The 25,086-nt window shown below is 41.4% G+C and overlaps 1 protein-coding gene across 4 annotated transcripts in view; it reads right to left on the bottom strand.

The window, feature by feature from the left end:
- Positions 1–1,395: 1,395 nt before the first annotated feature.
- Positions 1,396–25,086, bottom strand: part of RALGAPB (Ral GTPase activating protein non-catalytic subunit beta) — a 58,668-nt gene continuing 34,977 nt past the window's right edge. For 2 of the 4 annotated variants that reach the window (XM_082228628.1, XM_082228630.1), the window contains 17 exons: positions 23,152–23,216; positions 22,864–22,996; positions 19,982–20,103; positions 19,302–19,484; positions 18,057–18,208; positions 17,531–17,718; positions 14,699–14,805; positions 13,728–13,880; positions 12,896–13,105; positions 11,722–11,880; positions 11,105–11,270; positions 10,439–10,561; positions 10,031–10,167; positions 9,089–9,197; positions 8,288–8,366; positions 7,656–7,804; positions 1,396–6,815 (listed from right to left, as the gene is read on the bottom strand). In XM_082228628.1, coding sequence (XP_082084754.1) covers positions 6,622–6,815; positions 7,656–7,804; positions 8,288–8,366; positions 9,089–9,197; positions 10,031–10,167; positions 10,439–10,561; positions 11,105–11,270; positions 11,722–11,880; positions 12,896–13,105; positions 13,728–13,880; positions 14,699–14,805; positions 17,531–17,718; positions 18,057–18,208; positions 19,302–19,484; positions 19,982–20,103; positions 22,864–22,996; positions 23,152–23,216 — 2,429 coding nt within the window. In that variant the 3' untranslated portion in view covers positions 1,396–6,621. Of the gene's footprint in view, positions 6,816–7,655; positions 7,805–8,287; positions 8,367–9,088; positions 9,198–10,030; positions 10,168–10,438; positions 10,562–11,104; positions 11,271–11,721; positions 11,881–12,895; positions 13,106–13,727; positions 13,881–14,698; positions 14,806–17,530; positions 17,719–18,056; positions 18,209–19,301; positions 19,485–19,981; positions 20,116–22,863; positions 22,997–23,151; positions 23,217–25,086 lie in introns of all 4 variants that reach the window. The other 2 variants (XM_082228627.1, XM_082228629.1) reach the window with 1 other exon arrangement.

Here is a 25,086-nt window from a genome sequence, read left to right as displayed (position 1 = left end):
ACTGTGAGCTACATTGATTTGCACTTCTGAGAGCAATTAGCTTGAAAACCGTAAAAATAAAAAGGTGTCTGTACACTTAAGCTTGCTTGTAAACCTTCCTTGCGTTATTAGTGATAATTTAACAAAGTGGGGCTGCCACAAACTTTTCTCATCTCCCAATTTCTATTTTGAGAGATTTTCAAGACCTGCATTATCCATGAGCTGTGATCAGATTAATTATTCACAGATTTATAGTGATTTAGGGCAACTCCAGCAGCAGCGTTTTGCAAGGGATAGCACACCAGTCGTACAAACCCACATGTTCATGGTGTAAATTGATGCTGGTCCAGATGGTTTCAAAGGATGGAGAATCACTGCCTTAGCTCAGTGGGCATCACATATGCCTTGCTCTCAGGACTGAGGTCTAGTCATGGGTATCTCCGGGCAGGGCCAGCAAAGCCTCCTCTCTGAAACTCTGGAGAGCTGCTACTGTAGACAGTTATGAGCTAGAACAGGAATCCCCAACCTGCGGCCCTCCAGAGGTATTGGCCTACAACTCCCATGATCCCTAGCTAACAGGACCAGTGGTCAGGGATGATGGGAATTGTAGTCCAAAACATCTGGAGGGCTGAAGGTTGGAGATGCCTGAGCTAGATGGACCAAATGGTTTGTCTCTGCATAAGGCAGTTTCCTATGTTGTAACATCTAATATGAATGAGGAAGTCCCTGTTGTGAATCTTGTCTTTGCTGTGAAATCACTTCTTAGATAATACCTAGCTTCCTGCCTCAGCCCTATTAAGGCTGCACACACCTTCCTTTTTAGGTTTTTTAAAAAGAGATTACTAATGTAACTCTACCATATAATAGGATATAATTATGAGCACAGACAGGACAGAAATTGTTATCTGGTTGACCGATCTGAGAACAGAATGCGAGAGTAGTTGAGCCTTTGGCCTGAGCAAGCAGGGCTCTGTTGGCCCAGATTCAGCTAACTCAATGTGCTACCAGAAGCCAGCACAAGGGCTCCTGAGAGTGCAAGAGGGCTTCTCCTCCTTCTCTGCCTCTCCCACCTCACCCAAATCCATTCTGGAAGGTCAGGAAAAGCTCGAGAACAATTGGGGAGGGGGGAGGAGTGTGGGGGTTGTCCCATGTGGCAAGCAGAATTGCTTGTGCCAACAGGATGATCAGAAGAGTGGCATTGAAGTCTTCCCTGTGTTCTTGTATCATATTAAAAAAAAAAGGGATAGGAAGTTTAAATTCCCAAATGAAATATCTTTGTCTTCCATAATTTCTATGCTACTGCCATTGGTGCCAACAGCAACACCTGGAAGCACCGTAGACACTAAGCAATTCCCCATTCTTATTTGTATATGAAGGATAACAGGAGAAGGAGCTCACACACTGAAGACCATCAGCTTCATACATAAGAATAATCTTTAAAATTTATTTGACTAATTGTGTTACATTCAAGATCTGATGTGTTTCTTCTAGACAAAGAGTTGGCATAAATACAAACAAGCCTTTGTGCCTTCCCTAAACAAGAGATAAAGTACTAGAGACAGAGGAACATAGCTTCACATCTTTGTATTTACAGTCTGCCTTTACAACTTAGTGGTAGGAATATTTACAGAAAATACAATAAGAACAAAAAGATCATGTCTTGGCAACATACAGAACTTTATACACAATTGTACATGATTAAGCACATGGTATCTAGCCATCTCCTTCCAAGTACTCCTGCAAAAACCCAGTTGTCTTTCAAAGATGCACTCTATCAATTGTGTAACCATCACCGTGATGTACTTCTGTTCACTATTCATGTTGAATTATAGTTCTATAATCCACCTGGGCTAAATATTATGAACACTGCATGACAATTGTATACTTCCCTCCTGGGAAGCGGCTACAGATAATGGGCAGTCCAATCCTCAAGGCACTCCTAACAGCTTATGACCCACTGAAGAAAATAGGGCTGGTACTGAGGACCTGAAGCAAGCTGCGTTTTCTATAGCTGCTCTCCATACAAAATAGCTACTCTTTCAGACATGATTCCACTCAGCTCCCTCCCCATTTGATTTTTTTCTTTACATTTAAAATATATTTGAAGGACCAGCTTAAAGGTGCTTTATATTTCTTAAATGGAAACTATCAAAAAGGTACTAAAACTGACATTTTTGATTTGAAATTGTTGTGAAGATGACTAACTTCCAAGTGTATGATGCTTTATTAAGAGGACTTGAGTACAACCCTTGTATGTGTTTATGTGGTAAATACTGCAGCCCTAATATTTCATCTCTTCAAGAGACCAGAGTGAAAACAAATAATACATGGTAGTTAAGATACCCAAAGGAAACAGTAATAGGAAACAAGCAACCTAAATGTTAAGAACCAAGCCTGGTCTACAAACTTCGATTCTTTTGATTATCCTGTGCAATGGTATCCAAAACAAAAGTTGGAAATTTAAATGTTATATTGAGTTTTACAAGCCTGATGCCTCAACCTGACCTAAAAAGAACCAATTTTTCAAAGGCAGTCATGTTTAGAGAGCTCTAGACAGAACGTTGTATTGCAGTTAATTGGCCAGTCAATAGTTCTGCACAGGGGACAGGAAGCTATCAGTGCACTTGGAAGCCTTCTCATTTACACACATACAAAAACAGACAACCAGCATCTGTACCAAAGGACCACATCACACACATTTGGGATAACACAGCAAAAGTGAGCCCTTACACATTTCCATTAATTGCTCAGTGCTGTTTGGAGAAATCACTGCTGTTATTTCCCTCCGTAGTATTTTTATTAACAGAATCAAAAGAATTCCTGCATGCAGATTTAGGCCACAACTTCAAGTCCACTTGTGTGGTGTTAAGTACCCAATGGAAGAAAAAGTAAGTATAATACAAATGTGGATTCAGGGCAGCATGTCTGCTCAAGAGCAGGGTTTTTTAAGTTAAGGCTGCATCAAGCAAATTATAAATTTTGGAGAAGTAAATTCCTGGGGGCAAGAATACACTGGCTTAATAGAAAGGAGTTCCTGGGGGAGGGGAGACCTTTACAAGCATACAACCCTTATTTTCACAGCAGAGTTTAACAAACTGAAATTCCTTTTCTAAACAGAACGTTTTTGAACATGAGAGGCTGTAATTAAAAGCAAATTATTTAAACTCTTGAACACCAAACTGGGCCATGCCTCTAACCCAGTTCAAAAGCTGTTGTAGATTTAATACATTTCTGTCCTGTCTGTGTAACTCAAAAGGATGGTTTGGGCAGGTCATTACTTAAAACAAACTAATGGCTTCACCCAAAGTACATACATGGTTCAAACCAGTGATTTCTATATGCAGTCGCCCAACTGCTCAACCTTTTATTACACGGCTCTTGTGGTACGCATGCATTGGTTGTGCCATTTAATCCATGGACTAAATGTGACAGATCATCATCTAGATCAGAACAGTATCTAAGAGAGTTCAATTAAGTTTAGTGTTCGTGCACTAGGTTAATACTGGCAAATGTTCAGTACTAAGTAACTGCTATGCAAGTATCAGAACAACCTGCATCCCCACTAGCAGTGCTATTTGCTGTTCCAATCTGTGCATCAATTAAGCAGGACAGCTAAACATGCCAGACTTTGAGAGTGATTTTATGATGCGCCCTTATTTTTCATATGTGGACCCCACACCACAAGCTGACAAGATGCTAGCATGCTAATTCAATGTAAGCAGCAGGCTCCATTGTTTAATCTTCCCTAAGAAACCAGGAAGCTCTTTAGGGTTTTTAAATGACCACCCTGGCAGCTTTTATGAACAAAAAGTACACCTCTCAGAGGAGTGCTGTGTAATAAAATATTTTTGCTATAACAGTTATGAAGCAAGTACTGCCTCAAAGATTAGCTTTAACACACATAGCCTCACTGGAAATCCATCAAAAGCGACCAAGTTTTTTTGCTAAGCCCTTCGCCAATTGCTCCAGACCTTGCCACTCTGCTTTCTTTGTCATAATTCAACTACATCAAAAGATATAGGGGAATACTGCTGCTGTAGGCCAGTTTCAAAAGAGCTTTTCTTCAGGATCTCAAAGAGTCAAAATATAACTTACTTTTGCACGCTCTATTAATGGACAGTTTGCTTCCTGCCCTCAAGTATCAGATTGCATAGCAACATTGAGAAAGGTAAACGTTTTAACTAAACAAAAGCTGTCATGTCTTTTATGGCTAACACATCAGTTACAGGTAAAAGTTTTCAAAGTTCCATGCTATGCATACTGGGAACACTGGGTATTTAAAAAATAAATAAATAGACAAGTGGAAGTCAACTGTTTTTCAAAGGATATTCCAATGCTGTATTTAAAAGCAAAAGGGCTGGCATTTACATTCTATGCTGGGGGCCCACCTGGGCACAGAAACTGAACAGACCATATTAATTTTAGACATTGAAAAGGCCCACCAACTTGTGTTTCACTAACACTGGGAGAGTAGTTCACTTGCTTCAGAAGACTACTGGCCATGTGTTCCATAAGCAAAAATGAACAAATTAAAGCAAAACAAAAATGGTATTGTCAATTGTAAGCCACTTGCATTATTATTAATATTATATATGCTTCTGAAGAATCAAGAGTTAATTTTGCTCTAGAATTTCTCAGCCTTGTTTCAGTACTAGGTTAAGACTTGTAAGGATATTATACTGGCTCCCCAATGATGAATCTTAAATACTAAGGGGCTGCTATGAAGTGAATCATCTTGATCTTGGGAGTGTTTGCTTCTAAATAGTTATTCTTCACATTTTATCCTTGAACACGTTCCAGCAACTTCCTGCAATTAGGCAATAGTAAAGCAAAGCATGCTAATCTGCAAGGCTGATGGTAAAAAAAGAGAAGAGAACCATCAAAAAACCTCAAACGTAAACTGTGTTGGGAACTTAGGAACTTAATTCTTGCTTGCTTAAATATCATACTATATGCCTACTAGGAATCAAATATGTTCAAATCAGTAGGACTTGTTTCCAAATAAATGTGGACTAGGTTTGTATCTCTTATTTATTTCTGAAAATGCAATTTGACTTTTTTTTTAATAGCTATCCAGAAAGTTCTTGCACAAAGCATTATTTTCTGGATTCCCTTTTGGAAAACACGGCCTCCATTTATAAAATGTGCAGGTAGATTTTTAAAAGGTTTTATCAGCTTCAATAAAGGTTTTATTAAGAAAATGGTACCCTGCCTTGCATCCAAGTATCAAGCACAAGAAAACCAAGTGATCTAATAATTTATTCTTTAAATCTGCACAGGGTAGCTATTTCTTTCCTCTCCAGTAACATCCAGTAATACAACACACATTAGCCAATGAAGTGGAGGAACACCAGGGAAATTTGAAGCCGCATGACTTTGTATTACTAGATGTTAAGGGTGGGAACAACGTTGCTGGTTGTTTTGGGCAGAAGCCATGCATGTAATATATGGTTCCAGACTGATATCAGTGCAAAGCAAGGATGAAACCATTTAATTTCAAACACTTGTAACAATTATCAGATAATTTCTAGTACACTTTGTAATGACCTTACATTTAACTTGCATGGGTCTTCACTTCCAATGACATTGGACAGCTATGGTGTGCAAAGGTTTGAATAATTCCTTTTTAAAAAAAAGAAACCCACCTCTTTCAGTAAAATGAATGAACGAACTGTGGGACATGAAAAGAAGCATCTATCCCTTTCTGTAAAGAACATTTGCAATTCAGAAATCAGATTTCACAATAGGGTGGTTGTAACTAGTTCTTACATGCAGAGATGGACATACATTCTGATTGCACCTTTTCCAGGACAAGGATTTCACTTCTTTCTATAAGGGTGGACTGGTCAGATGAGAAATCACATTTTTAGCATTCCTAAGATATAGGTGAAATTATGTACTGGTCATAAATACAATTGGGATAAACCACTAAACAGGCTTTTCTTTGTCTCAAAGCTGACTTCAATGGACCATCCTTAGCTCAAAGAGCCAACCTTCTTTGCTTCCCCATCCCTCACCAAGACCCCAGAGCTTTTATCCTGGACTGGCCAGCAGTAGGAAGAGGGTGCTTGCAACCTACAAAGGCAAAGAAACTTTGAGCAACGGACCCATGGGTACATGCATCTTGGATCTAGAGGAGGAGAATCAGAAATGGAGCCTCTGGGTGGGGCTAAAAATAAATAAATAGGCCTGCTTGCAGGTGGGAAAGCAAACCAAACAAGATATAGCAAAATAATTTATTGCAATTTCATGGTCTCTGTCTGGAAAAAAATGCACCTGAACCCAACCTGCTATGAAGCCAAGTATCAAACTTCAGGTGCTAGTTCAGAATCTGGCATTTTATGTCAACAGAGAAAGCTATGAGAAGTGCAGTCAACCCCCCTCTCTCTACTACACATCCACTACATATTACTAAATAGTGACTGATGGTGAAAGTTTGTCCCTCTGCAGCAGCTGATGGAGTGAAGCTGGTTTTCAGGGAAAGTGCCTATATTGTGTCCTCATTTCTTCCTTGCAGCAGAAGCAGAAGTCATGCTCAGGTTGTGGTTTCTTTATACAGGACTTGCAGGGTGGGAAAGGGTCCCCCCCCCCCATTACTGTAGACACCAAGCTCTGATCTAATTGTTCAGGGAGGATATTGGTCTAAGGATTGCAGTTTTTGAGCCCAGCCTCCTGGAAAAGAGAGGTATAAAACTCTGGCTCCAGCTGTTTGTTCCTGTATTTATTGACAATGTCAGCTATTTTCTGTTTTCGACGGACATGTGGAGGATTGTACGAGTCACTTTCCAGCCGTTTTCTTCGACAAATATTTATTACTGTCTGTCTCACTAAGAAGCCTTAAATGGAAAAAAGAACACGTTAATGCTGCTTACTTCTTCCCCCAGGAAAGTTATTTTTAGGACTTTCTGAGGCTAAAAGGAAAAAGTGTTTTTTGCATCCTCAAGTCAGCGACACTTGTGAGGTTTGGAATCTTCTCATAGTTGTCAACTTTACTTAGGAATAAATCTGGCCGAAGAGACTTTCTTGAAACGTAAGTGCTACTCTGCCTTAGTATGAAAAGGCTAGTTCCCTGCCTTCTTGGAAAACACCTTCCCCAACAAGATCAAAGATGGTATATGAACACAGTATCTGAACGTTTGTCATTCATTCAGCCACCCACAAACCGATGCCTTTCGATATGGCTACTGTTGCTGATAATCCTAGCCAAGCACTCCAGGTTATCTCCTTCACTGGAAAAGGCGAAATGGGGGCATTTTTCTTTCCAGGCAGAACAATTTGCAACATCAGAAGTAGCCTGGTGCTGATGTGGCAAGGGATAGCATTATTAAATTGCACTCATAGCCCCAAAGAGGCGAGTTATGTTAATCACCCAATGTTTTTTATCATCATTCCTCCCTTACTCCAAGGGGAGCTCTGTTTTGTTTTTGTTTTTTTAAATGCATTTTTATTGAAGATTTTCTTGATTTACAAATGTATGTGTAATGTCTCTCTCTCTCATATTTTTACCATGTAACATTTGTTACATTCATTTGTTGAGACATTAGGAAGAAAAGGGGGAGAGGTGGGGGGGGGAGATGGGGGTTGGGGTTGGGTGGTGATGTTTCTATTTTACTTAATATGTGTAGGGTTTGGTGTCAGTGTTGCTTAATCATCCAACGTTAATTAAAAGCACCTACCTAACGCTCTCCTGCTTACTATCATTCCATCCACCAGTGGGATGACCATGTTGAATTTCCCAGTAGCTCCTTGCACTTTAACCCTGAACAATCCAGTATTTAGGGGGTGGATGAAAATCACTGGAACCTCTTTTTCAGGAGTGGCGGACCTTAAACACATAAATGTTACCAGTGTAAGCAAACATTTCAAAATGGAAACAGCTGGGCCAGCCAACATTTTTTCAAAATTAAATAAAAACTTGAAAAATACAGAAAAGTGTAGGAATTGGCTACACCTTGAATGTTACTTAAAGGAAGAAAATCTGGGCAATGCCATAAAAATATTGCGTGATAGGAGGAATATAAGGCATCAGACTGACAGTTTTCTGGGCCCAAAATACGTGTTTGAAAGAAGGGGAAGGACCATGTAACCACACCCTTTGGACTCATGAATATCTGCAACATTTCTAAAGTGCCAACACATCTTTCTAAGGGCTGCTGGGACTAAAATCCATGAACACTCAACACACAGCTTGCATGTGAGCAGAGTACTTCCAAGGGCGAAAGAAATAGCAGGAAGCAATGCATTAACCTGCCTGTAGGACCTCTATGCAAATGGCAGAGGTGGAAATGCAGATAAATTCAGGTCATACCTCAAAGAAGTGCTGCTGTTTGTTGTAGTTTCTACTCCAGTGCTGGTCTCTGAAACCAAGTCAGAGAGAGGGAAGTTCTCTGCAAGATAAACATATTCACGATAGATTAAATATTCCCTTTTCATGTTGTAAGAGATAGTACAAAATGAGAAACCAAATCATGTTAAGTGACTGGTATTTAAAAACACGTAACTAGAATTGGTCTGAAGGACCATCGTGCCCTGAGCAGAGTGGAGAAAGAAGGAGCTTGAGGAATTGTCACCATCCAGCTGCCACAGCAGCCCAGCCCTCCTCCAAATGCCACCACGGGGGTCGCTGCAGAACCAGTTTGCCCCCGAGAGGAGCAAGAAGAAGCAGAACCAGCTTCTTCTAAATAAACAAGTTGGGGTTTTTTTTCCATTTTAAATTTTTAAAACCAATGCTTCTTGTAATAATCTTAAGTAAAACACTTTCTATACTACCCACAAATGGCTGAAACAAGCAAATTAATAAAACAAGAACTGGACATGGGGGCCTGGGTTATGAAGATGGTTTGCTTAGAAACTGACAAGGGCTGTTTTAAACCACAATCTGTGGCTGGCACAGAATGCTAAGCTCGGGTTACCAAGAGTCAACACTAGCAGAGTCCTTCTCCCAGCCAGGAGGAGAAGAAGGGAAGGGAAGGGAAGGGAAGGGAAGGGAAGGGAAGGGAAGGGAAGGGAAGGGAAGGGAAGGGAAGGGGGAGAGTATAAACCTAAGGCTTTCATGTCAGCTCCCGTCTGCTCATGCAAACTCCATAATAAAAGCCTAAGATTCACCCACCTATATCATCATAACGTTCAACCCAGACCACATACACCTTGGTTTCAGGTCCCATTGGTGGAACAGCCCGACCATGCGGTAACCTCTTGCATCTGGAAGTTGGACTGAGCTGTTGAAAATACAAAAGAAAAAGGGGAAAAAAGAAGACAGTCACCAAATAATCAAAGCTACAGGTGTGCAATTCAGACTGTCCTTTTCAAAAGTTTCGGGAAAAATAAGTATAATGCATACAACCTATTGTGAACACTTCATTAAAAAGACAATAAATATTGTACTGTTGTCAGGCTGAGGCCTAAACATCTCCAATAATTTTAGATTCCCTTTGATTTGTTTCTGATGCACCTTGGCAATGGAGGCACTAGCTGGGGAAAATTTCCTCAGGTACAAAATACTGTACTTTAAAGTGTCTGTTAACTGTGATAGTCCTAAAAAAACCCCAACACAACTGAAGTGGAAGACAGGACCTTAATTACTTTAAAATGGGAAGCTCGCTCCTACTAAATTATTCTATTTCTGAAATAACATTTTTTGGCAAGTATTATTTAGTGCAGGGGTCTGCAACCCACGGCTCCGGAGCCGCATGTGGCTCTTTTACACCTTTGCTGCGGCTCCGGGGTGGATACTAGTGAGGGGAGGAGGCGCATTGTGCGCCCCGACACTCCCCACTGTGGCGGGCGCTGTATGGCTGTGACGTCGCATGGGGGTGGTGCGTGTGTTAGTCACGCACCGTCCCGACGTCACCTTCCCGGTTTTGCGGCTCCCAGGGTTTTTTTCTTCGGAAATGGGTCCAAGTGGCTCTTTTTGTCTTAAAGGTTGCAGACCCCTGATTTAGTGTATCATGAAACAGTTCATATTATTTAATACAGGAAGAGGCTATTTGACTTTAAGACTATCACTTGCATATCAAATACACTTCAATTGGTCAGTGTTGCATAAACTTGCCCTCTGCGAAGAACTGAGATTGTCTGTATGATTGGGGAAGAGCTCAAGTGTCAGTGCAGGCTGCTTTAGTATTCCAGGCAGAAGATCCATATTGGAGTCACTTTCCTGGTCTGAAGCATTGCTTTCCAAGGAATCAGCTGAAAGCCAAAAGGGAGAAGTTAGGCACAAACACATGAGTGGCAATTACACTTCAGATGTAACAAATACACAGGGGGAAAGAGAGGAAAGCAAAGGAAAGGAAACACTCATTGCGCCAGGAGAAGTCCTTGGCGCACCATTGGATACAACTCTAGAATTCTCAATGCACACCCATTTCTATTGCAAATATTTAATACACTTGTGACACAACTGAGGAACTCTCTTTGGAATTAGCTACGGAATCAACAGATACACACAGAGAACACTTACTCAAGGACTCCACAGGTGAGGGAACCACAAAAGCTATTTCTGTAAGAGCATCTGCATAATATAGTGCTTTCTTTTGCCCATTGAAGATACTTGCCCCAATGTCTTCTGAAGGAATTATTTCATCTGAGAACAAAGCAAATAAAAGATGGGGTTAAAGGGAAGGTCTTCCAGTCTCGTTATGCACTTCGTCATCCCCCCCCACCTATTTTACAACTTATTCTACTTTCTAGGACATCCACCCCAAACCTTTCATGAATCTGTTCCACAGATGAATATGGAGAGATCCTTGCAGGCACTTCTCTGAATACCACTTGCTGCTGCACCAGAAGATCTGGGGATACTAATCTCAGCAGTGATGTAAGAAAAGCAGTATACGAACAGCTCTCTGGCCACCCCTTCTAATACTGTGCATAAGGAAGCATCCTAAGGACAAAGGGGCAGTGCTGAACCCAGTGCTGAAATCACAATGGGATGATAGCGGTGAATATGCAGTCACCCCCTCTCCAAATCCAATGCAGATCTGCAGTGGTCTTCTGGAGGAGCATGCAATCTACCAGGTCTTGGGGTAGAGGGGGAAGAAGGCACCTTCTGCCTTTATCCCTCTCTAGAACACTAAGGTGACACAAAGTATTAAAGCAGACAGAAACCTTCACAAACCCCTCTCACCTTGCTCAGATCCCTCCTCATCACAGAAACTGTTAATGGACCAGCTAGTTGAGACATGCCCCGTCCATCCAGGGTGTTTCCCTACATCAACTGACCAGCCAAGGGAGAGCAAGAACTCTAGGAAGTGTGGCTGGACATTTCTGGAAGACTCTACATTCTTCAAAATCTGGAAGAAAATAGGCCAGCAGTGCATTTAAGAAGGCTATGTATGCACATTTTTAAGGTGTTTAGAAGTGCTGGCCTGAACTATCAAGCCATCTAGTTAGCAGAGTAAACAACACTGGAGCAGATTGTTAGCTAGTTATTTACCCCAGGGCAGTATGTATTCCACAATTCTAGAACTCCCATTGTCCCTGACCAATGGTGATGGGAATGTAGTCCAAGACATCTCGAAGGTACCAGGTTGGGGAAAGCTTGGACTAGGCGGTGCAAAGAAACTGCATATGCACCGTGTGCCATCACAGCATCGTGCTACCCAGTTCTAAGGGGTTTTAGCGATGATACACGTCCAGTGATGTGAAAGACACACTCTTCTAACTCCTCTAGTTCAAGAGAATATATATTTATGTTTTGAATACACTTTTTGATAGAGTTTAAATTAGAAGCATGCCACTTACTTCTTGGCTTGTTTTCTGACCTGCCTTCATATAGAAAATGAAAACTGTATCAAAAGGACGACATGGTAGTAAATCCAGGTAGCCAATGTCATCAAAAAACCCGGGTATAGTAGAATCAAGTGCAATCAGGTGAGGAGGTAGTCTGCTGTTAGCAGGTTCCTAACCAAACAAAAAGCAACATAGATTTTATACCTCTACATAATCACCTTTTGTGGTTACCTATAAATTGTTATCAGCCACTTAAATTTGTTAATATGCAATCAGCTTGCTAAAGAAGATCCAAGAGGAAGAGCCCACATTAGTAGTCTTGTATGCATGTCTTTGTCTATCGCTTCACAGCTCACCCAAACCTCCCCTCCCCTCCAACCCCCTTTTAAAGGAGGATGGGAAGGAAGTTCAGAGAATGGTTTGCCAAATTGCTCTCTGAAGCGCACCCCGCCCTCTTCAAACACCACGGGAGAGATGCTTAACAGAAGGGGGAAAGGCACTTCAGAGTTTGCCAAACTGCTTTCTGAAGTTCCTCTTACCCTTCTCCTTTAAACCGCTGTGCCATCTATCACCCATGTTGCTTGATTTCCCACCTGTTCTGTCATGATGCTGGAATTGCTGTGGCCATCTACTGGCAGCCACACTAACTGCAACTTGACAACAGTCTTACAGCTTTATTATATAGCAACACATAGAGGTGTGCAGATGCAAAAAAGAAATTGTACTAGGTAATGAAAACGACAGACACATTTCTTCTACATACAACAATGAAACAAGGACCTTATTTTAAAATCTGAAGAAAAAGAGCCCCTCCGCCCATACATATAAACCCAATTAAAAAAAAACATGTAGATACAATAGCCAGCCTTACACCCACATAGACTGATGGCATCACAATGGTTAACACTTTCTGAAAGTAATTTAGATAAATATCCAGAGGAGTAGCTGTTTTAAGTCTGTTGCAAGAAAAAGAAAATCTTACAAAGAGTCTTGTGGCACCCTGAAGACCAACAATTTTATAATATTTAGGATGCCACAAACATCTTTGTTATTTGTACCCAAATTTGTTCTGCTTTCCTGCACAGCTCTGTCTAATATAGGCTATAAGTGGTTGGACCCAATATTAAACAATAATAGTCTCTAATAATGGCAGTATTTGAAGCAATTAAGGGAAGCCTCCAGTCACCTTCAGTGCTTCTAGCGACAGAAATCCAAAGTGAGAGAGGAAAAGGCGTGCTGTTTGGAACTCCTGTGCAGGAGGCGGCGGCTTACACTCTGTGACTGGGTCAGGGAAATTCTTCTTTCTCCAGTCTTCCTCCATCTGCTGATCTATAGACTTCTCATAAAGAACTTGCTGATCCATACCGTTTCTCAGCTTCTCATGCCGCTCCTCCAGCTGAAACATATATTTAACACCCTCATTTTAGACATCAAAAATTGCTGAGCGCAGTAGCAGCCTACGACAAATGGTACTACCTGTTTGCCAAGCCAAACAGCACTGACAACGAGCGCCTGAAAAAGCTGCTGTAATTTCCCCCCAGCTTTCTAATAAAATTGTGACCGCTGATGTTCTTCAGCTGCTGGGTTAAGATAGATGGATACACCTGCTGTTCGGCACGTGCACTGTGACACTCCTAAATCAGTGCCCAATTTCAAAGAACAGCTGCAAGAAGTGTTAACAGAAGCAACAAGCTGACTTTTCACCTTCACAGGGATAAGAACAATAGGACATTTTAGCTCACTTTGGCAGCAGTTTCATGAAAAGCATCTGCTCCAGAAATGCTTTACTTGGGTTTATAAGATGAGCATGCAGGGAGCATTTTGATGTATGGGGCTATGGAAAGGCACACTTTGTGCCAGGCTCCCACCCTTTTGGCCAGCAACACCAACGTTGAGTACAGGTAAAGCAGTAAAAGTCGCTGAGAAAAAATATTTTCTACTTGAGAGGTAATGACTAACACGTTTTGTGGAGCGAAACACACAGGGGGTAAGAAATCAGAATATTGCAAGTCTCTTACTTCCTCTGTAACTATTTCATGCAAGTCTGGAATGCTCAGGTCTGCTTTCACGAAAGGAATCTTGTCTACTTCCTCAGGAAATGGCCGGTGTTTCACACTGTATTTGAGTCCAACATCATTCTTAGGTGCAGGACGAGGCTCTGGGACAAACATCTGTTCAAGAAACAGAACAATGTCATAATTTTCTTAATGCGTCAAATATTGCATGATATTTCTGAAGCAATGGTTTATTGCTGAAACAGGTGTAAAGAGTTTTGGAGAAGGGGCAAGGGGGGTGGTTTGACTGAGCTGTACTTTTAGGTTATAACTAAAGCAACACTTATAGTAGCTTCCAGAATGGTTTCTTCCATACCAAAATTAGAGATCCTGATCTGACTTTGGTAGAGTCTGCCTGGACCTTAACTAAGAATGTATCCCAAATCTGAATACAAAATTCAAAGAAGAAAAATACGTAAAGCTACAGATGTAGAAAGAATACTGCTTTTACCATCTTTTTAGGAAACAAGAGTATGTATTAACACGTCACACCCATGTCTGAAGATATTTAAACACTAAATGCCAATATTTTGCACAGCCTGATATATTTTTGGCACACAGAGCTCCCAATTAAGCAACACAGGTTACAAAAACGAAACCCCACTGCATGGTTCCAGCTACAGCTAGGCATGCAAAGGGTAGATTTCTACCATTAGATATGATGAATCTATGTTTGAGTTAAATGGGACATTTAACACACAGCATGTGCATACTGTACATTTATATACATGAATCCATGTGTACCCATCTCTGATCATTTGACTGAATAATATTGTAGTCTTCTAGAAGGCACCTCAGAGGTGTGAAAAGCAACAGGGTGGAAAAGCTAGTAACTCATCAAGGATACTATAGCATTACTACTTTCTCTGCATATATCTCACAGCAGTTTGGAGGCAACGTTATGCATAGTTTTCACTATGGGCTTTGATAAAGACCTTTTGATTTGCCTTGGCTCCTCTAGGCAAGAGGCAAAGTTGTTGGGCCCAGGCGTGTCTTCCGGACATCCCACGGATCAAAATTGTGACGGAAGGGAAAAAGTCATCTGAAGAAGGAAACACACACGCATGAAAAAGTATCCGAATATAACAGAAGTGAGAAATTAAACATGAAACTGTGCATATGTGTAAGCAAGCAAAGAAAAATGGTCAGCCCTACTACCTGCAGATATGCAAGCTGAACAAACAAATCTGTAAGAATAATAATCCTGCCCCCTGTGGGTAGAAATGTGCCATTGCCGGCGAGAAGAATTGGAAGGCTCTTTCGCCACCAGTTTGGAACTGAAAACACCATGGGAAGTTTCTCTTAGTTGACCAGGTGAAAGAAAGGATGGAGGGGTTGAGATTAAGCTGGCCAATAATGTGGTCAATAAAAATGACCTGATGCAGTAAAAACTGCATTGAGCATTTCAGGTGTTCAAAGCCAAGCTACAAGAGCTCAGCTGAAGCTGTTACTCAGTCAAAGTAACAGAAGCCAGACCAAAATTGTGTTTAACTAGGTTGAATGCCTACAGTACAACTCCAAAAGGGTGGACTCATTTTATCAAACCAATTCAGATCTTGTAAGAATTCATGCATGACAGTTGACCTTAGTCCACTTTCCCTCAATCTCAACACCCACCGGTCTGGGCACTGATGTATCTGGGATTGTTGAAAAGATTACCTAGATAATGTCCTGGCTTGCAAATCATGCTAAACCAAACAATAGCTTAGTGTGAATGCTGGCTCTCAAAGAGAAGATTGTGACCACTTTGCTCCTTCCTGGTTGGTTCTGCTGCTGTGCTGCCATTGTTTGGCTTAGTGCAATGTGTGAGCCAGGCCACTGTATGCAAAGTGCTTTCGATGCTCCAAAAGTATTACGAATAGCCCACCTCCTGGTGCAAGGATGGTCAAAATAAAAACCCGAGTTAGCAAAACATGGAAAATTCAGACTCTATTGCATAACATATTCAAATTGCACAACAAACTGAGACAGAATATTCAACAGAGAGCTTGACTTGAGGGAGTTTTTCCAGTGTTTGCTGTGATCATCATTTAGATTGTCTCAGTAGCACACCAACTGTATGCATCTAGACTTTAGTTACAACTGAAATACCGTATTTTTCGCACCATAGGACGCACTGGACAATAGGACGCACCTTGTTTTAGAGGGGGGGAAACAAGAAAAAAAATTCCCCCTCTCTGCCCAGCGCCCCTTCAGCGAAGCGGCAGGAGGCGTTGCGCAGAGAGGGGGAGAATTTCCCCCTTTTGTTTCCCCCCTCTAAAACAAGTTGCCATTTAAGGTGCGTTCAGTCGCCTTCAGGCGGCTACCTTGGAAGCCTGGAGAGGGGTCGGTGCACACCGACCCCTCTCCTCTCCAGGCTTCAGGTTCCTTTCGACCTGCTCCTTGGTGCTGGCGGGGGGAAGCCCACCACCAGCCCCAAAGAGCAGGTTGGGGAGAAGTGGAAAGGCGCGCAGCGGAGAGGCTGCTGCCATAGTTGCGCGTCACCTCTCCAGCTGGGAGAGGGTCGCGGGGCTACGGCTTCTTTAGCCCCGCGCGCGCTCTCCCGGCTGGAGAGGTGACACGCAGCTATGGCAGGAGCCTCAATAGCCGTGTGTCACCTCTCCAGCCGGGAGAGGGTCGCGGGGCTATGGCTTCTTCACTCCATAGGACGCACACACATTTCCCCTTCATTTTTGAAGGGGAAAAAGTGCGTCCTATAGAGCGAAAAATACGGTAAGTGTGAATATGAAATACTGGAACAAGCTTTCCAGACAGAGAGGGCTGTTTTATTCTGCCAGATTAGTTTTCAGGTGACAAGGTAAATCTGTTCTATTCCAGAGGTGGGTTAAATTTATTAATTTGTGCTGTCCAATAGCTTTCGCGGCAGGTTATTGAATTTCAAGTGTTTTGTTGGTTATTCGTTCTGTGCTGACTGCTACTGATTAGTCTGTTGCAGTTTTATTTATGATATGTTTCTGGCTTTCAGAAAGTCAAAGCATAAATATTTTAAATAAAAAGGCAACTATAGATTCAGGTATTGATCTGCTGAGCTCCATACCAGAGACTTCACTACATGGAGAAATCTATCCAGGGAGGATTTTTTTAAAAGAGGGCTTTTTGGGGTGTGTGGGGAGGATAACATTATATAGTATTATGAAAGTGGGACACTGAAAATGGAGAAATATCTGGAGAAAATGGAAAGCTGGATTTTGCATAGATTATAAAAAATATTATTGTATACCCAGTGATTATGTGAACATTCTTGCTGTCTGAATTTTTACTGTACCAGAGTTTCCTAATACTTTGCATAAAGGTAAAGGTAAAGATAAAGGGACCCCTGACCATTAGGTCCAGTCGTGACTGACTCTGGGGTTGCGGCGCTCATCTCGCTTTATTGGCCAAGGGAGCCGGCGTATAGCTTCTGGATCATGTGGCGAACCAGAGCAGCGCACGGAAACGCCGTTTACCTTCCCGCCAGAGCGGTACCTATTTATCTACTTGCACTTGATGTGCTTTCGAACTGCTAGGTTGGCAGGAGCAGGGACCGAGCAACAGGAGCTCACCCCGTCGCAGGGATTCGAACTGCCGACCTTCTGATCGGCAAGACCTAGGCTCTGTGGTTTAACCCACAGCACCACCTGCATCCTTTGCATAATACTCCACATAATACTTTGCATAATACTCCACAATGTTCTGTAGAGCAGGACACCAGTGTAATGAAACAGGTAGACACTTGATAACATGGCATACAAATTTTTACCATCACCCTTTTGTCAGCTGAGACTCACTTTGCTCATTCCCTAGAGGCTGCTCCAACATTGCAAGGATGACGCTGTTGTCCAAGACGAAGTAGCGGAAGCTGAATTTGTTTATGGAAGGAAGACGGGAGCATTTAATTAATGTGATTTCATTCACCAAGCTGCAAGGTGAAGCAGGGCCACTGGGTGAAGGAAATGCTCCAAGTATTTGCATGATGCTGTAAACCAAAGAAAATGGCTCAGTCAAAATACGTATCACATGAAAATACACTCACACATTGCTATGACATCTCGTCAGATACACTGATGGTATAATGTTAGCTAGAACTACAAACAGACAAATGAGATTCAAAAGAAGATTGCAGAAACAGATAAAATCCTGCTCATCTGCAAAGAAAACAACATTTAACACACAGAGAACGTAAACACATTTTCTACTCCTAGAACCTATATAAATGAAAACCACTTTTCCGAAAGATCATTTCCTAATACTCCTGACTCTCACTTCTACATTAAGCAATTTCCTACCACCAGCTGACTGAACTATTTTCCATACCATGTGAGAGTGGCTTCAGCTGCATCCTTCACCCTCATGGAAGCAGGATTGGGCTCCTTATCTCCTTTGTTCTTGAATTCTTGTTCACTGTTCCTGGACTTACTTCCTGAGATGCCCAGTTCCACAATCTCCAATACTTCTTTTAAACAGTCCTGGGGATAGAGAAAAGCCATAATGTTCAGTTGTCTGGCAAATTCACTGTACTTATGAGGACTAAAATCTCTGGAAGAACTTTACACTGCTTTCATGTATTCTGAATTTAGTGTTCTTCTATGACATCTGGAAGACACCATGTTGTCTACCCCTGATCTACAAGATGCTATCCAACACTAGCTTATAGGAAGAATGCAGCCCTTGTGTTGTTAAAGGATTTCACTCGTGGTTCCTGGACTTTGTAAGCTGGTCCGTGGCCCTTCTTTGACACATCCTGGTAGGTGAATTTGGGGAAGAGAGTGATGGAACAGAAAGTCTGTGGAGTGTTGCCTCAAACTCCAAGAGGGGGAGGGCAGAGATCAGAGTGGTCAGAGTGCACCAGAAGTGTCAAACAGAGAACTTGTGCTCACATTTTTTTTTGCAGGGGGTGTATTGCTTTGTTTATTAGGTCATGTATTTTGTGTTTTTATACTGTAAACCACCCTATGGTCTTCTGATGGAGGGCAGCATATAAATTTTAAAAAGAAAATTAGACCCTCTAGGCCTCCCAATTTGGCACCCTATTACACTACTGTTCTGCTAACAAAAGAGTGCCTACTGCATTATGCCACAGTAGCAGCCACTGACAAGTACGAAAGCTGGATTTGGGGGTATACAAATGGGGTATACAAATGTCTGTGGCTTCTGGGATATAGCATGGTATGTGTGTGTGTCAGACTTTTTGGTGATCTGTTAACTCTAATAAATATTTAAGAACAGATAGCTTGACAGACCCACAAGAACCATTTCTATGCCCACCTTCCCCTGCAACTTTACTGTCTAATTAAGGTAGATGAGTTGTTGTCAAAATTGGTATTTTACAAGTGAACAGTGATGGGAAAAACAGGGCTGGGTGGCGAAATCTGATCCTCTAGTCCACTTGAATTTTACACTTTGTACAGCCTCTAGTCTGGTACTAGAAACAAAACATGGGAACACATTATTATACCCGGTGAAAGGAGGAGCGGCTGTTCTGGACTTTTTTTTAACGTTTAGAGAAAAATAATGTGGTTTGCACATTAATAGATAGATAAACAGTGCAATTTCACTCGCCTTTTCATCAAGCATGTCTGGATGTTCCGTGAGCCAGACACACAGACACTGAAATGCTGCTACGATCATGGAGTGCAGATCTCTGGAGTGGAGAGGAGCTGGACGACTGCACTGGTACACAATGTAACAGCACACAGAGCTAATTGCTCTCTTCCTGTCAGAAGAATCAACACCAACCTTCACCTGAAGCAAGCAGCAAAGGCAGATGTTCAGCTGGAAACCTCTCAAATTAGGCTTGCAGTTGATAACAACAAAACTAAGAAACAATGTAAATCAATACTCTCTGAAGCCGTAAAAGCACAACTGAAAAGCTAAATGATGATATAGAAAGAAGAGACACATAGGAGTGCTGAAATTTGGTGCCTTTCTAGCTAGCTGGATTGACAAAAACCCTGCTGTCTTTTAGCCATTTATTTTATTTCAGTAAACATACTCTTCACCTTGAATTATTTATCCAGGGCAATTTCTTTTCCAAGAGGAAAAACGAAAATCACCCACTGTGTGGGAGGAGTTCGCTCCTCAGCGCAGAACAAATTATTTTTGCCAGCTCTGCCAGATGTTCTTTTCACTAAAGAGGTGGCAAAACTCTCTACAATTATCATCAGGTAAGAACTTGTGGCTGGGAGAGACAGAAAACCTGAGCCCAAATCCCATAGCCCAACAGACTGCCTGATGCTCACCTTTGCCAAACCAGAAAGAAGCTCTAGTGCAGCTAATGAGATGCTCATTTCCTGCCGCCACTGTGCATTGAGTCTTTGTGTTACCAGGTGAATGCTGCGAATCAGGAGTCCGGCAGCTGTATCTGTATGAAGAGCTAGGATATAAACCCCAATACCACACACCACAGGGAGGGAAAACAACTAAGCATTAGTAACAGTCAGCAAAGCAGTCCATCGGGCAGAAGCTCAAGCAGCCACAATACACACAGAAAACACATCCATTTGGGAAGCAAAACATTCACAATCCACACAGATTAAGTAACTTCTTTAGACTATGAATGTTAACTAAAGAAGCTATTTACTGATTTAGGTATGTGGGTTTCGTTTGGTTTTGAGAAATTAATAAAGAAATCTTTGGGAACACACAGGCTGATGTCTCCAAAACATTGTTTTTCCTATGTTAATCCAGCAGGTTTTGCCAGCTGCAGATGCACTTTAAGGCCGCTGCTGTTTGGTAAGAGAGACACTTAAACATGTCAGAGTGAACTTCATACTTGAAAACAAAGTATCTGATGCTGTAAAATACTGCTGGGAAATGTCACTTTATAAATGTTGATAAATCAGATCTCTTGTGGAAACCAATTTGTTACAGTTTTATACAGCATTTCAATTAATTACAGCCAGAAATTTGTTACATGAAAATTTAGAAAGGGAAATTCATTATCTTTATCTTTGTCCATTCAATATGTGGTGCTACAGCATGTGAATTCTGCCCTCAGGATAGAACAATAAAATTCTAGACAACTGATCTTCCTAAACTGCATAGTTAGAATTAACTTATTCAAAAAAATTATTGGAAGAATAAGCTTAGGCTCAAAAATACAAAAAAACACACAAGAAAAGGATCACAATGGAACTGAATTCCAAAATGAATGTTCATGTTGTTTGGTTGTATTAACTGATCTGAAGAGAAAAGGGGCTATACAAATAATATTCATTAACTATATATCCACAGACCTGGTTCTGATGCAAAGCCAAGCAATTCTGAGAGAGGGATCTCTACAGCAGAAATGAGTGAGCTTTATCCTGTTTATCTGCTCCAAATTGGTTCTATGAAATGGCTTTACTAAGCCCGCCTTCCTCAACAGATAAATTATGGGCAAGGAAAGGACTAGGAAAGAACCCTGCTGTTTCTCTACTCTGAAGTTTCCCTTGCCTAAAGCTTCACTGCTTTTTAAAAACACTGCTGGGATTCATTTCCATTTAACATGTCGTTAGCTCGTGATGTGTAAATCATGTATTATTTGATTCTCCCCCTCCTTTTTGCCTATTGCATTATGCATTATATATTTTTCTTTGCTGTGAGTCGCTTGGAGACCTTTGGGTGAAAAGCCACGTAGTAGTAGTAGTAGTAGTAGTAGTGGTAGTGGTAGTGGTAGTAGTAAACAACAACAACAATTTAGCTGAATGTCCAAAACTGGGTCAATTAATCATGGCTATCTCCACATTTCTAAGCCAAATAATCACTTTCAAGCAGCCTGTATGGGTTTTAATTAATGGACTGGCGATGTCACTTCATTAAAGCATCCGGTTCAAAATCAAGCTGGGTTCAAAAACAGCTTACATGTTGCATTGCTTCAAGAAAGGTACAATGTGGGAAACTCTCTGAAGAGCCTACCTGGACCTTCAACTGCCTGTGTTTCAATAACCTACCTGGTACTTTATCTGGGTGCTAGGTTTTCTGCCTGTTAAGGACAGGCAGTGGCACGAGTGAGCCATTTAAATATTTAAGTAGATGAGACAGGTGGTATCCCTAAGGCGAGGTTTCTGCCAAGTAAAAACAGTGAGGAATTTTCCGTGTAGAGGAAGGAGAACTGCCTGTTTGCCAATTTCCTCCCTTTAAACTTTGAATGTAGGCTCCTATTGTGTTTTCTGGGAAGTTGATTGTCTGAAGTCTCCTGCCTTCACCCACCAAGGTTGCTTCAAACCCTCACTTGACTGAGCACTTTGGTTTATCAAATCCAGACATGTATAAATCCAGACAGCTGGGTAGTCACTATGAACCCCAGGCACATAAAACAGCAGCATCTCACAGCAAACTGGGTTAAGTATGTGAAACAGAAGCATTTCTTGTCACAACAGACATTTCAGGTTAAACTCAACTGCTGAAGAAAGACGTATAAAACTGCTGCAGATGAAACAAATACTGTATTGCTCTCCCGCTTTCTGTAGCAAATTTTTAATTGCAGGACACTGCTTTTTAACACATTTGTAGCAGGCACAAAACTGGAGCGCTAGAACATGGCATACAACAATTAGCCGACACTCCATAATCAGCCCTCGATAGATGGAAACATACAAAAGTGCATGAAACTGAAGCAACAATGAAGAACTGGGACACCACATGATATATTCAGTTTTATCTTCCCTGAAGTTGCAATGGGGTCAGAGTGCTCCGACACAGGAGCAGCTGAGCAGAAGAGGTCACGGATAATGGCATCATCTCAGAGAAACCAAACTACATCCTGTGTTATCAGGCAGTATCTTGAAGGCTTTTAGTCTAATGAGAAAGCAGTGGTGGCAGTCCCTGGGATTGAGGTGAAGGAACAGAAAAGCTGCAGCAAGGGAACTGGTGGGTTGACTAAATAAAGAGTTGGAATGCTCCAAGCATTCTCACTGCTACCCATAATCCTTCCTCACTAACCCATCATAATGATTTTGCTAGTTCATAATAAAGCACCTATTACACTCTTTCCCTTGCTTTTTATATTATTAAGGACTACAAGCTGTCTACATTATTTCAAATGGAAATCTCCTTAGCATTTTTTTAAAAAAATCATTTTAAAAATGGGAACTGCATACCAGGGCATGAATGCAAATGTTTAAGAAGTTCAATTCCTTACCATAATCCCTTAACAGAGCCTGCGCTGGTCTCTCACTGTCAGGAGTAGTGGGCTCTGTGCTTCCTCCACTTGCTGTGCTAATGCCGCTGTTAGTGCGACTGTGGCTCTTCAAGACAGTATTCTCGCCGCCATTCTGTCAAGTTAGAAAACAGGCTGTTGAAGGGCTGAAGATTACCCTCCCACAACTGAGTCAGGCATCCTTTCTGCTCTGGCTATGCGATAACCTGATGTAACACCAACAAGGAATCTGGCACCCTTTTCCAAAACAAGGAAAACAACCCATCTTACCGTCTCCATCTGGCAGCCGATGGCTTCTAGGAGTGCAGAATCTTGCACGATGTTCAGCATTGCACCTGTAGAGTTTAAAATGATAGAATTTTATATTTAAAGTATGTACAATTTTTTTAAAACACACCCCTTATACCAATATATCCAAGGGCAATGATATACGTGTGAACACTCTGCTTTGAATTTTGTGAGAATTACCTCAAATTTTGGTAAAATTCTGTTTCATCTAGCAAATTGGTATTTTAGTAGTACTGGCCAGATGGACACCCACCTCATCTTTTTGTGAAAATCCATCAAGTAACACCCATCCCCACCCTGCAAAAGGAAGGATATGCTCCCTGTTTTTGGAAACAGTAAATAACAACTTGGAAAGAAATTTCAAAGTTTGACGAATCCCACTCCAAGGAGAAGCTCAGTGGAAATCTGCTAGGAAAATAAAAGGTCTCAGGTCCCCCACCTTCAAATTATATTTTGCTGTTTCTACACTACTACTGTTTCACATTTTATCATCTTAACATTTTTGTAAGTGGGTTAAAAATAATATAGGTATACCTAACACTTGGGGTTGTATGCAAAGCAGTAGTAAGTCATGGTCAATCAGCACAAGGATTTCTCCATGTGTAGTGGAACCCCCCCACCTCGCCAACCTTAGCTAAAACTGTTCTACAGTTTTCCCCAATCCTACAGGCTGCAGGCAAGAGAGGAAGAGGGAAGGTCCCATTGCACAAGTGGAAATCCATCCGCTAACAGGATGCATTAACTGGATACTGATCTAGGATAGCTAACAATCATAATCCAAATTTTATGTCATAATACAAGTCTATGGGTAGAATAAAATGTAGCACTAAGGAGGTCGTCCCATCAGTTCTATTCTCCCAACCTCCTAGAATGGATTTGGGAGAGGCTTGGGGGAGGGAGGGCTGCAGGGGAGGAGAGAGGGAGACCTTGGGCTGGCTTCCACTTATGGAACCAAGTAGTTGAATCTGGCCCTAAACAAACTTGCATTCAACTAAATTTCTATAAAACTTCCTTTCCAATTACTTAAAATCCACCTTAGCTGATGAAGAGACACTTTTGGATGAAATCCAGTGTTAGAATAAACCCGCGGAGTATGACTTATTGCAGTCATCACCCCTTCAATTCCTTTGAGGTCTCACTACCTTTAAGATGAAGGCCAGAGTGTTCTGCAAAAACTCCACTATAATTCTTATTCAGATTGCATTAAAAATAAGTCACTGCAGTGAAAGCCCAGAGGGAATGTTCTGAAAAGATCATACATTTATGTGCTACTACAAATTTAGAGCATAAGGAAAGAAAAAAAAAATCTAATGATACAAACAAAATGTTGCAGAAAGGGATGCACCAGTTTAGTATTCCGGTCATCCACCCATGCCCTCTAAGATACTCCATTCCACCCCCACATTTTACTTCTGCTTGCTCTGAGCATGTTCAATCTTCATTGAGCTGTTTCGGAGTTCCTCCTTAAGGGTTTGTGGGTTTTTTAGGGGTGAACAGCTGCAATAAGCCTGTTGATACCTCCCTTTTGTGTATGGATGGTGCCTTCCTGCCTATATAAGGATGGCACCTGGAGAATGCAAATTATAATGCAGAATGTTACAGCAGAAGTTGCAAACCTATCTATATGCTTTGAATTTAACCCAGTGATATAATTTATATGAACATTATAAGCCAAACGCAAAAGGCAGCTTTGAAGATTTCCCCAGAAATACAGAACTAGATAAAACAAAAGAGACAGAGAATGGCATACATTAACACAAGAACGTAATCAATGAGAGCTAAAACTATAGAGTTCTCAGAAAAATATGGCGTTCAGTTTTAAAGGCAAAACAAGTGAGCCTTGTAAAACAAGGTTGAACTAGAATGCTATTGGTTCTAGAACTTGTCCCCGGCCACCATACCAATACCATAACGTAA

The sequence above is a fragment of the Podarcis vaucheri genome, assembly GCF_965113315.1.
Source record: "Podarcis vaucheri genome assembly, chromosome: 6".
Taxonomy (NCBI): domain Eukaryota; kingdom Metazoa; phylum Chordata; class Lepidosauria; order Squamata; family Lacertidae; genus Podarcis; species Podarcis vaucheri.
This window is presented reverse-complemented; position numbering and strand designations above follow the sequence as displayed.